This window comes from Pseudorasbora parva, chromosome 10, assembly GCF_024679245.1.
Source record: "Pseudorasbora parva isolate DD20220531a chromosome 10, ASM2467924v1, whole genome shotgun sequence".
In the NCBI taxonomy this organism is placed as follows: Eukaryota; Metazoa; Chordata; class Actinopteri; order Cypriniformes; family Gobionidae; genus Pseudorasbora; species Pseudorasbora parva.
In genome coordinates this window covers 25,246,971-25,259,658 of record NC_090181.1, presented here as the reverse complement: position 1 = coordinate 25,259,658, position 12,688 = coordinate 25,246,971, and the positions used below count along the sequence as shown (strand labels likewise).

General features: G+C 37.8%; 2 protein-coding genes across 4 annotated transcripts in view; one reads left to right on the top strand and one right to left on the bottom strand.

Moving 5' to 3' along the window:
- The window catches only part of sorcs3b (sortilin related VPS10 domain containing receptor 3b), a 66,585-nt gene extending 62,557 nt beyond the window's left edge, over positions 1-4,028 (bottom strand). For both annotated transcript variants that reach the window (XM_067455663.1, XM_067455664.1), the window contains exon 1: positions 3,441-4,028. In XM_067455663.1, the coding sequence (XP_067311764.1) occupies positions 3,441-4,028 (588 nt within the window). The remainder of the gene's footprint in view (positions 1-3,440) is intronic.
- The window catches only part of neurl1ab (neuralized E3 ubiquitin protein ligase 1Ab), a 79,714-nt gene continuing 70,968 nt past the window's right edge, over positions 3,943-12,688 (top strand). Inside the window, exon 1 of one of the 2 annotated variants that reach the window (XM_067455668.1) lies at positions 3,943-4,069. Coding sequence is in view for 1 of the 2 variants with exons in the window: in XM_067455666.1 (XP_067311767.1) it covers positions 4,458-4,470 (13 nt within the window). In the remaining variant the exon portion in view is untranslated. Of the gene's footprint in view, positions 4,070-4,323; positions 4,471-12,688 lie in introns of those variants that run through there. The other variant, XM_067455666.1, reaches the window with a different exon arrangement.

Below are 12,688 nucleotides of genomic sequence, written 5' to 3'. Positions count from 1 at the left end.
AACTCCCATGGAGCGACTTCCCCTGGAGATGTGGCTTCCTTAGCCACATTTGCATAAGATCTGTTTTGTCTAGACAACAAAATACACAAACCACACCTTCACAATGATTTCTCTCTCTGTGGGGCTCCTCTCAGAGAAAATGTCAACGTGGACTTTGGAGGGCAAACTATGGATCAGGACCCAAGGGCAGGCGTAGCAGGGGCCGCAAAATGATTCTCTTGCATTTCCATCATCTTTATGGATTTTCATTGATTGTTTTTACAATTGAGAAAGCGGCCAAACAGCCTCTCCATTGCCGTGAATCAAAAGTGAAAGCTTTCAGCTTTCAGTGACATTAGGCCTAAGAGAGTATGCTTTCAGCAGAACACACAGTTTCTTGCTCTCTCTCTCTCTCTTGCGCACATACACACACACACCCTCACTCCACTTGAGGAAAACTGCTGAACGCTATCGGTTGCTAAAGCCACAGACATCAAAAATACAGCAAATCCTTCAAACATGCAAACGTTACTCTATTTGAAAGGCGTACAACATGAGCCAAGTAAGATGCCAAATGAGTGCCATCATAAAAGGCAGACTGTATCTACTGTCCCTACTCTGTGTTCACTGCTCCCTACTCACCAAGTAGGGGCAATCTGTTCACTTCACTTGACAAAATGCATTCATTTGGAACACCCTGCGAAGTCATCACACATAGATGAAATTTGAGTTGTGCATATTAGAGGACTTTGAGCTATATTGGCATAATTTACATCTGTAAATAAATCGAATAGAAATGACCGGAATTACATTTAATATGCGCATATAATACATCTGTGTATTTATTTAAAATTTTGTTTTTATTAATATAAATTGTCACATCTGAAAGTGCTACACTAAATGATAAATGTATGTTAAATAAATGTCTGCTAAAATTGAAGACTGTGTTTATCAAATCAAGCGATCGTGTATCTTCACAAGGCTTGGATTTAGACTGCTTCATATGGATTCATTTTATGATTATCTTTTTAAGTTTTGACTATCTGGACAAATGTTTTAATTTATGTTTTAAAGATTAATGCTCTTATTGGTTTTTGAACAACATGAGGGTAATGTTGACACAATTTTCACTTTTGTGTGAACTATCCCTTTAAGATGGCAGAATACGCGGTGAAGTCGACTTTGCAGAGCACTTACGGTCAAATTAAACACACCTAGTCTCTAATTCTTCCGTTATGTCACACACACTGCAACAGGCTCTCTATGACACCCTTGAGTATAACTGTATCCTGGTATTTGCATACTCTACAGGTATCTGTCCATCTGCTCTCACCTTCTGGAGCAAACAAGGGTATTGACTGTAACAGTTAACAAATTTGCATTATTGTTATTGCCCACTGCATCCTATTGTGTGTTAATAGGACTTGTATGTGTGCATGTCATGGCTTGAGAGAGGTCCAACAGAGGTGTGAAAGGCCACACATTAGCTTTATCAGTTGTGTGGTAACAGGATACAGTGTCTACAGGAAGCAAAAGGAAAGGTTTCACATTTGATGAAAACTGGCATGACAGAGGGCTTCATTTGTTGCTTGCCGCTGGGAGGCTACCGGTGTCATCTCTTCTCTCATGCTAACATCATTTCCTAAACTGATTTTTTTGAAACTACCATATGGGCCTCATTTTTCATTTAATGTCATGATTGTGTGCAATGTTTTTTAATATATTATTGAGCGTGTTATCCTTTAAACAATTGGTGGCTCATTTAGCAGTGTCAAATTGATACAACAAATGTCTATGTGCAATGCATGAATGTGTGCATGTCAGGGTGAGATTGAGACACACAGGAAGAAAAAGTTTGTGGATGCTATCGTTTATCTGACGTTCGGTTTGCATCTGTGGCATCGCAAAGCATCACTCATGCGGTTTGGTAAAAGATACACTGATGGCATCAGCAGCACTGCAGAAGCGTGCGCACACATAAATTCTGCAGGTATTACCCTGCCAATCTAAAAAGTATGCTGACAGAGTCAGTCATTTATATTTCAGATGAGGCACAGAAATTGTGAAGGAAAAGGAATGAGTTCAGGTTACCAAAAAAAAGAGGCATCATTCAAACCACAGCAGCATATGGAGAAATACAAGCAGAGCACCCAGGGTGCTACAGATGGAGGTCTCTAGCAGATGCAGCTATAGATTATTGATGAAAGAAATTGATTGTTAATAAAGTGGTGCAGGCAGATAATTGACAGACATTTTAAAGTAATATCAATTCATTCTTCTAAGCCGGGCACTGTGTTCACTTAAACTGCATTTCTGGCAGGTTCATCTGAAACATCTGCATCCCAGAACAGATCAAGTAATCAAGTAAGCAAATGAGATAAAGCTGTGTCCAAAACCTTTACCTTTCTAGTACACTGTGTATCCAATAAAAAAGAAAAAATGGCATCTTTATACTTCATCCATCATGTTGACCTTATCTTTTGAACTATGAAACAGCTGCAAAAAAATAAGGCATTAAATATGAACAATTTAGCCAAAAGAAACAACTTTCTTATCTTCATTTGGTATTTAACATTAGCATGTGGCTCACAATTCTCTGACATTTTATTGTATTTGTGTGGCCTTATGGGACAGTAAAGTGTCTACTGCTGCACACTCTAATATCTAAGCAGATCCAGCAGGTCATCTGGGTATTGCTTGAGAATCATAAATACTACTTATGCTGACATTCCACTCTTTTTGCATAGTGTGTAGTAAGGAAGTACACTAAATCGGGTGTAGGGGCAAATGTGTGTTATGGGAGACTACAAAAATTATTATTGTATTGCTTCCGATCTTTATATAAGGCACTGTAACAACACTGAGGACATGGGACGCTTTACTAAAAATCTACAATGGTCATATTCCATACAACACTTCAAATCTGCCATATACACAAAGAGTTTCTGAGAAAGTATGAACTCAACATAATGACAAGCAAACTACGATCACACATGCTTTAATTCATCAAAGTAATAGAAAAAAATGAATGATTGGGTGTCAAATGAGAACCAGTGGCTTACAGTAAATCGATATAAGAATTTATGGAAAATAGTCATTCATTAAAGAAGTTGTAATACTAAGGCGAGGCAGATTGATTTTTTGTTTTCATCATGGATTATGTTGTCGATGCCTTTCGTAAAAAAACAGAAGATTATTATAGTTTATTTTTTTTCAACAAAGAAACAAAGAATGGTGTACAAGAAATGCACCATGGGAATGCACCAGTCGTGTGTGTGTGTGTGTGTGTGTGTGTGTGTGTGTGTGTGTGTGTGTGTGTGTGTGTGTGTGTGTGTGTGTGTAGGCTACTACTACTCCAGAATATCAAAAAAATCCATCACTATACAATGAACCAGTTTTAACTTAAGTATAATGATTAAATTATGATCAAAGTGTGATGCATGTGTAAACTTTAAACTCACGCTGCTGTTGTGTCCGGACCACAGCACCATGGCTTGATTATGAGCAGAATCCCCAGACAACGCAAAGGTGGACGTGATCAGGTGTGGCTCATTCTGCCTCGGACTCTTCCCGGTACCGTCAAATCCTCCGGTACGCCTGAACTCGAACCGAGAACCGGCCGCGCTGTCAGACGGAAACAGACTGCGCTTTTCCCTCATTTTTACTTTGGGTTCCTCTGAAGACCATGTTGGATAAACTTTTCCGTCTTTTTCCTCAGCTGGGCTCGTCCGTTCCGCTTGGGGAAAGTGCGAGTTCTCCGGTTCCTCTCTCCAGGACACAGAAAGAGACTTTGTGTGCGCTTCAGGGGAAAGTTGAGCGCCATCAATTCCCAACTTCCAGTTTTTATCATTGTTGCCGTCCGGTACACTTCCAAAATCGCGACTGACAAAAGCAGTTGCCTTCACTTGAACCACATTCCGTCGTATTGGAGCGAAGCACGAGGTGCAAGTGATATCCGCGCGCGCTGGGAGCGGCACGAGAGCGCAGAGAAACAGCGTCCAGCACGTCCAGCTAGACTCGAACCCCAAGACATCCTTCATCTTAATCATCCTCACTCTCGTTTTCACCTTTTGCACCCAATCAAGTCCACGTAAGTTCCCTCAAAATCCCAACATTAACACCTAAAATAACTTTTCGCCAAGGTAGTGACGTTGAGGGGGATACCTGTATAACCGTGAATGTGTCTGATGTGCGGGTTCGGTCGGATCTGAGCTGGGTGTAGTTACCGGAGGGGTGGAGCTGCTGAGTGACACGCTCTCACTCACTCGCTCCGGCTTGGACCGAGCTCGGGAGCAGAGTGTGTGACAGGTGCGCGCGCGGGGTATAGCGATGGCCCCGAGGGTATCCGCGAGCAGAGAGACATCTGGAGCAGTCGAGACGGCATCTTTTCGTATTAATATGTAAGCAGGAAAACAGATAACCTCGTCTGCTGTCACATCAATGAGTGGCAGATTTTAAATACAGAAACTAACAGCAAAATGATAACCAGGGGTAAGTCTTCATTTTAAAGTAGAAGAAACATTGTTTTACTGTGAAACTGATCGTTCTTAAAGAAACTTTAGTTATTTACTCACCCTCATGTCCTTCTGTGGAGCCTATTGTGAAGAATCTGTATACACCTCTTTTCCATACAATGGCTGTTCATTGTAAAAACATCTGTTAAGCTCCAAAATACATATAAAAGATGCACAACGACACTTTGAGGCCATATGATGTCAATTAAGATGTCCTTCTACTACAGCTGGGTGATTCTATAATGGCAGATATATTCCAAAGTCATTATTTTTCTGCTTTCTTTCAAATGGTTATTTATATTTTTAAATGATCTAAATCATTTGTTAGTCATTGTCATGGTTCACAAGATGTTAGAGGCCATAACAATATAACATTTGCTGTAAAAAAGTGTCTTGTATAGCTAAAAATCATGATTTCCAAATTTGTGTATTGGTAAATCAATATATTTTATTTTACTTTTCTTTTGGTAATATTTAATTTATTTTATTTATAAAAGACCTACATATTTTCCTGATTTTAACATCAAATAGTTTAAAAATATTTTTATCTTAATATATATATATACATATATATATATATATATATATATATATATATATATATATATATATATATATATATATATATATATATATATATATATATATATATATATAGCGTCAATTCTGTTACTGTTGCTGTACCATACTTTGCCTTTAAAGGGTTAGCTCGCCCAAAAATTCTGTTATTAATTACTTACCATCATGTCGTTCGGCACCGGTAAGACCTCCATTCATCTTCAGAACACAAATGAAGATATTTTTGTTGAAATCCGATGACTCAGAAAGGCCTTCATTGACACCAATGTCATTTCCTCTCTCAAGACCCATAAAAGGCGCTATATATGTCGTTACAAAGCCACTCTCACTACAGTGATTCTACAATAGTTTTATGAAGTGACATGAATAGTTTTTGTGAGCCAAAAAACTAAATTACGACTTATGATGGGCCGAATTCAAAACAATGTTTCTAATGGTTGTGAATCAGTGTATTGATTCATGATTCGGATCGCCAATGTCACATGATTTCAGTAGTTTGGTGGTTGACACATGATCCGAATCATGAATCAATACACTGATAACTGTTAGAAACATACACACTATACACATATATAACACTATATAAGTCGTAATTTAGTTTTTTTGCACACAAAAACTATTATCGTTGCTTCATACAATTATTGTAGGACCACTGTAGTGAGATGGGCTTTGTAATGACATCTTTAGTGCCTTTTATGGGTATTGAGAGAGGAAATGACATTGGTGTCAATAAAGGCCTTTCTGAGCCATTGGATATCAACAAAAAATATCTTCATGTGTGTTCCGAAGATGAACAGAGGTTTTACGGGTGTCGAATGACATTAGGGTATAAATGAGAGAATTTTTATTTTTGGGTGAACTAACCCTTTAAGTTGGTGGAATTATCACCCACAACTATGTAAGATACAGGAAATGATGTCACATTCCCTCACTAATAAGATCTGAAGAACTAAATGTTGTGTGCTCTTGCTAAGAAAATATTTGAATCTAAAAAGTTCTTGCACAAGCATTATTTTGTAAAATGTCAAAATGATATCCACCACAATATCAAAAGGAAAACATAATTTGTCACTGATCACACAATGGGTTGTTTAGAAGTCTTTTAATCATGATTTCATTAGTGCCATGTGCTCTTAGCATTTATGCTAGCAAGTTAAGTTTTTGGCTAAAAAGTTTAAAATGGTCAATACTGTTACTGTCAAACTGTTACCAAGGTAGAGTAACAATGTTGACAGTAACAACAGAATTGCCAGTAACAGAGTTGCAATATATATATATATATATATATATATATATATATATATATATATATATATATATATATATATATATATATATATATATAAACAATATTAAGAAATCTTTTTCTTTTAATTTTTCTTTAAAAGTAAAAAAAGAAGAAGTAATTATTCAAATTAAATGTTTTCAATAAGATACAAAGAATTTCTGTTAGTAAAAAAAATGTTCTTTAACTTTTTGAAATGCAAAATGCATCTCCAATTATTTAACTGCTCAGCTAATTTCACTGTTGAAATCTGATTCAAAGTGGTGAGTTGCCAAATATGGTAAGGTGAATTGACATTTAAAAAATGTTAAATGTGGATTCAAATGAGACTTAAGAGCTTTGGTGGAGTGAGGAATTTTTTTTAACCATTTTACCTTTCGGTTTGTTCCTCACACAAATCTATAAAAGTTTCAAAAAAGCTTGAGTTGTGTCTTAAACAGCTCAAAGTCAACATTCAGATTCAAAAATGTCCACAATGCGGCAAACATTTTACTAGTTTTAATTCAGTCTCTCAAGCTGACAGATATGGAGAACAATACTTGTTATAAAGAAGATTCGTGATAAATGAAACTTGATACCAGAAATATATTGGTCCTGGTGTGCACAGCAATATTGTTCATAAATGCCACTGATGTTTTAATGTGCAAAATTCTGTTGCAGGAAATTGAGTCATCAGTGGCCCAATTTTGATATTATCAAGGCGCTTGCTAGTGCGCAAATCCATGTTTATGATAAACTGATTGACAATATAGAGTCACATCAGAATATATGGACTAGTCATGTAGACTTATTTTATTGTCATTGTATGGAAAAGATTAAAATATATCACTGAATAAATCACCATACAGGTTTTTATAGAAGCAAGTTTCTGCCTCAGATTAAAAAAATAATTAATTGTGATCCAGTTTAAAGGGGGGGGGTGCTGTTTCATGCATACTGAGCTTTTTACACTGTTAAAGACATGGATTCCCATCCTAAACATAAACAAAGTTTCAAAAACTAATGTTGGACGTTTGATGGAGTATTTCTGTGTCAAAAATGCTCCTTCCGGTTTCTCACAAGTTTCGGAGAGTTTTTTCGAGTATGGGTCCGCTTGACGTCGACAGAGCGGAAGGTCCTTGTATGGGCCGTACAGGCTCTTCTCCCAGAAGGGTGCGCGCGCGGGTGACTAGAGGCGAGAGAGCAAACTTAGCCCATAAACACTCTCTCAGCTGCAGATCGACTCGTCCGTGAACACTTCTGTCGTTATAGTCCGCGCCACGCTCCACTTTATTCCTGTGGGTGACATCAAGCGACTTCAACGCTTCAGCACAGCATTCCGGGAAGGCAGAGCTTCATTTGAACCGATTTGAAAACAGAAATGACGGGAAGCTTCACAACATCGCGGATCTCCATGGTCACTGCTGTCACAGGACTTCACCAAATCATACCAAAGAAGTGTGTTTTTGACGGATCGGTCCCAGCAATAAAGGTTCGGTCCTGCTTTGGAAGCAGCCGGTGAGTAAAACTGCTTCAAATGGCTGTGCTGTTGGCTATCGTCGCGTGAGTAAACATCAGTACACGACACGATCATGTATAGTTAATTTATCAATGGAGCATGCGATCTATGGTGTGTGTTATGTGGTATGGTGTGTAAATACATTTGTTTATCAGACCACTATAGGTGTCCGTTTGTTTATTGTAAAACCACCCAAACATAAACCTATAGCGTTCTCACAAAGCGTGCTTCGTCATTCAAATGCGCTAACGTTACTCCATTGTTGTTCTATATATAACGTTACACTAGTCTGACGTGCAAAACCGTTTTGCTTGCTACTGCTAAGGTTTAGTCGCATACAATAGTCCATAAACCAAATCATGTCCTCATAAACTGCGAGTAAACACACACAAATGTTGACAGGGCACTAAATACAGTACATACCACAGAGACGGACGTCCTGATGTTGTTGCTTCTCCTGTTCAATTTATTTCAGCCTCCAGATCTTATTCTGGATCATATATGTATTAGTTGAATCTGGGTAGCGTTTTCTTCTCCACGCTTGAGGACGTCACTGCTTTGCGCGCTCGTCATTCTTTAGCTCCGCCCACACGATACGCCTCCAGCCACTCTGTTTTTTCCGGAAAGACTCGGTACAGCCCATATTTCTTTTATAAATATAATAAAACTAAAGACTTTTTGGAGATATGAAGGATGCAATACTACTCTATAGGTACTCAAGATTGACATGAGATTGACTGAAACTGAGTGTGTGTGTGCGCGCGTGCGTGCGTGTGTGTGTGTCCCCTTAAGAAAAAGAGAGAGATATGAATGTTAATTGAGATGTATGGCTTTCATACACTGTGAGAAAAAATCCAGAGAAAAAAATAAAAGGCACGAGTCATTTTCTGTCAAGACATTATCCGTTAATTTTACAGACATTTCCTTTAACCCTAAACCACAATGCAAGACGTAATTCAAAATATGGGGAAAAACCTGTGAAAATCAATAGACAAAATTATTAGGACTTTTCTCAGTGTGTATTCTTGGAATGACATCAGAGTGAGCATTTTTATCTTTTATATTTCAAATCTGATAAAAAATAAATTAGTTTTACAGTCCGACTGACTTGTACTGAAACAAATTCCTCCTTAAAATAAGATGTTTAGTATTGAACTGTTGCAAGACACAATAAAGGGTAACCTATATAAGCTAAAAGCATCTTCTCTGTATAAACATCCTAAATATCTCTGTAGTGAAGTGCAGTTTGGAATTATTTTGATTTATTTATCTTTTTAAAGGAAAGGAAACATGAAGGAAATTTGCATTCATGATTAATTTAAAGCAACCTGTCAATAGCATGATTAGAGAGAGAGACAGACATTAATGGAGAGAGAGAGAGGGGGCAAGAGATGTCTTTCCTCTCCTTAGGGAAGGAAGTGGCGTGTGTTTGAAGCAGGAGGGGGTAAGAAAAGCTCTTTATGCAGTTGAGTTAAAATATGCACAATTACATCTGGCTCTGTATGAACTGGAACACTTCCACAAACAGACACTCACATACTGTACAAACATGCATGTTCAGACTCAAGCTTGACATGAGGAAGGTCAGTATAATATCATGACTTCTTTCTTTTTACCACGATTAAGGTGGCCTGGAAATTACCCTAGCTCTGTCCATCACAGAAAACCCTGAGGATTTACGTAAGCTCCATAGATAACTTTATTTTCCAGCACTCTTAGCTGAACTCTAGCCCTTGCTAACAGCTAGTAAGATTTATTGAACTGCAGTCACTTGCTTAACTCATCAACGTACCTGTTATATATACTGTATACTTGGAACTGGGAATAGCATATTTGCTGATCATTACCTCACTGAGCAATGTTTATGTGCATGTGAGTTTTCAGTATGGTTACCACCCCGTTTCACCATCTGGCTTTGTAGCTCTTAACAAAGACAATCATCTGTCTAATACAGAGCATTTTAAATGCGCTAAAGATGTTTTTGCCTGAATAATAGCAGCATCAGCTATTTTAATGGTATTCCTTCCACTTGTTGTCTTAATAAATCATTTGTTTGTGTTTTGAAAGGAAGCTTTTTCCTGGCGGGATGCCCAGTGTATTCGCACTGTGAAGGTGACTGACGGGAATGTTTTGCATGTATTGGATAATTGGCATTTCACTAATCACTTATTGCTGTGTCAATGCTTTGTCAGATTTTTTGACAGTTTCAAGGGAAATAAATCAATAACCTCTTCCCCTGTGACATTTTTACTTTAGGGCAGCCTCTGTCAGGATTTCTCTATGATTCCGGCCTTGAGAACCGCACTGGTTCGTCGGCAGCAATGGTATTATTATTATTATTTTATTTTTTTAAATGAATACATATGCGGCTCATGGCTTTTAGTCCACTCACATCCTCAGTATATCACACCTCTGTCATACTCTGCAGTTTACGATATAGTGCAGCAAAATGTAGACACTTAATGTCACATTCTTCAGATGGACGTATGTTCATGCACATTCAAACACATGCGTATGCAAAGACTAGCTGCCTCCAGGCAGTGTCCCATTTGTAGTGTTCTCAGTCCATGCAGGAGCTTGTTAGCTCTGACACTCCGTATGAGATCTGACAGACACTGAAATGGCCTCCTTCTGCACACAAACACACACACACACGCACACGTACACACTTATGCAGACATGTGAAAGAGAGTGCTGCAGAGCTTTTATCACTGCAGTTGCCATTGTATGTAACACACACACACACACACACACACACACACACACAAGCACACTTTCATTGGTCCTAGTGGATGGGCTTCTCTGTTTCTGCACAGAAATAGTCAACAGAGAAAGAGCGAGACCAGACAGTGGCATAATGAAGCAGCTATACTCACACTGGTTGGATATATAAAAAATAAAAAAAATGAAAAGGAAAGGAAGAGAAGAGAAGAGCAATGAAATTCCTGACTTTCTTTAAAACGAATAATCCATATTAGATTAATTGGTTTTACAAAGACAATGTTCTTTTGTTCATTACGGCTCATTATCTGTGCAGTGTTTTTTTCTCTTCATTATGGATCATTATCTGTGTAATGTTCACAGTCAGAACAAATCTCCGGATTTCGAGAACAATTCAAAGACAGTCTCAAACTCCTGACATGCATTTTTATATATCGCAGAGCCTGGATTTTGTTGGTAAACACATAGTTCTCCAACAAGGTCAGAAAAGGTCTTCCGCCTTTGTTGTTGCAGAAAATAGCGTGACAGAGGCAACATTATAGACTGAATTAAGACCACTTTTTCTCTTGGCTGTTATGGTATGGCACAAGTGAAAGTCTGAAGCTTAAAGTGTTAGTTTAGCCACCTGTCATTATTTACTCACTCTCATGTCACTTCAGCCGCTGTACTTTTTTCTTCCATGGTACACAAGAGGAGTTTTAATACACATTCTTTTTCATACAATAAAAATGCTATCAAGCTCGAAACGCTTACTCCATTCAACTCGTGTGCTATATTCCTATTCATCAGGAGCCGTATGATATTTGTGTGGTGAACGGACAGAAATTCACAATATTTGCTGCAAATCCTCCTCAATAACGGAGTTCAAACATCTTCCAAAAATCGAGTTTGCGTGTCAGTTTGACATCAATAATCCTCAGGTTGTCTTGTAACCAGTTGTGATGTGTCAAGGTTTAATATGCTGAGAGATTTTTCAGTGAATAATGATTTAATAATGAATCAAAAAGCCACTCAAAAAGCTGTAGAAGTCAGGCTCCCTAACATCTCGCTTGTTTCTGTTCACCAGAACTGACAAGCGGCATGTAGAATGACATGGGGGTGAGTAAATGATGACAAAATTGACATTTTTGCTGAATAACCATTCAAGTGCTTAACTCACAATTAAATATTGAGAGCCATGATTGAGAATAAGCCTGTCAAATAGTTAAAGTAGGTCAAATAGTTAAAAAGTTTAAAGATTTTATACACAATTGTGCTTTTCTAAAACCACAGGAATTGCATCTAGTGCTCAACAAAGTTACAATCAAGTGTTCCATTTAAAGTGTATATGATGAAGACATTCTGAAATTAACAAATCACTCAGACAATGTGATCCATTTCTTTCTGATGTTTCCCTAATGGTCATTGGTAAATTCATTGGTCAGTCCATTGGTACCTCTTACAATAAATGTTAAATTCACTAAATGTGAAAACAGTGACACATCTTGAGGGCAATAAACACATTCAGTCTGAGACCATCAGTTACAATTATGCTGCCAAATGAACTATTAATGAATAATGAAGACCACTGCACACAAGATGTCGTTTGTCTTTAATGGGGTTTTGGAATCATTCTCTCTGTATTTTAATGTTCACTCTCTTTCTCTCTCTCACTCATTTTCCTCGCTTTGCAATTACAGCTGCAGCTTCGCCATTCAAAATCTTAATCAGAGAGCAGCCTATTCATTTATATTTGGGCATCCATGCATATTACCAATACAAACACATGCATGCGCACAAATATTCACAGGTCTTTATAGCTCTGCTGAGTGCATTTGTTTATTGCCACTGGAAAGCAAACACCATCTGTTAATGAACAAACTCTCTGACCCACTTAGTTTCATTCACTCTCTTTTGGTCTTACACATGCTCCAGACAGACAGAAGTTCATAAGTGTGTCATTTGGGGCAGAAAAGAATACTATTCTTTAGATACATAGAATGAAGTGAATCAGTTTGTGCCGTCTAATGTTTTTTCAAGGCACAGCAGGAATCAATACTATCAGATTGACTTTGGCTCTTTGGGAAAACAAATCAATAAATAAGTTGTTCTCTATATGAGTCCCTTAATAGA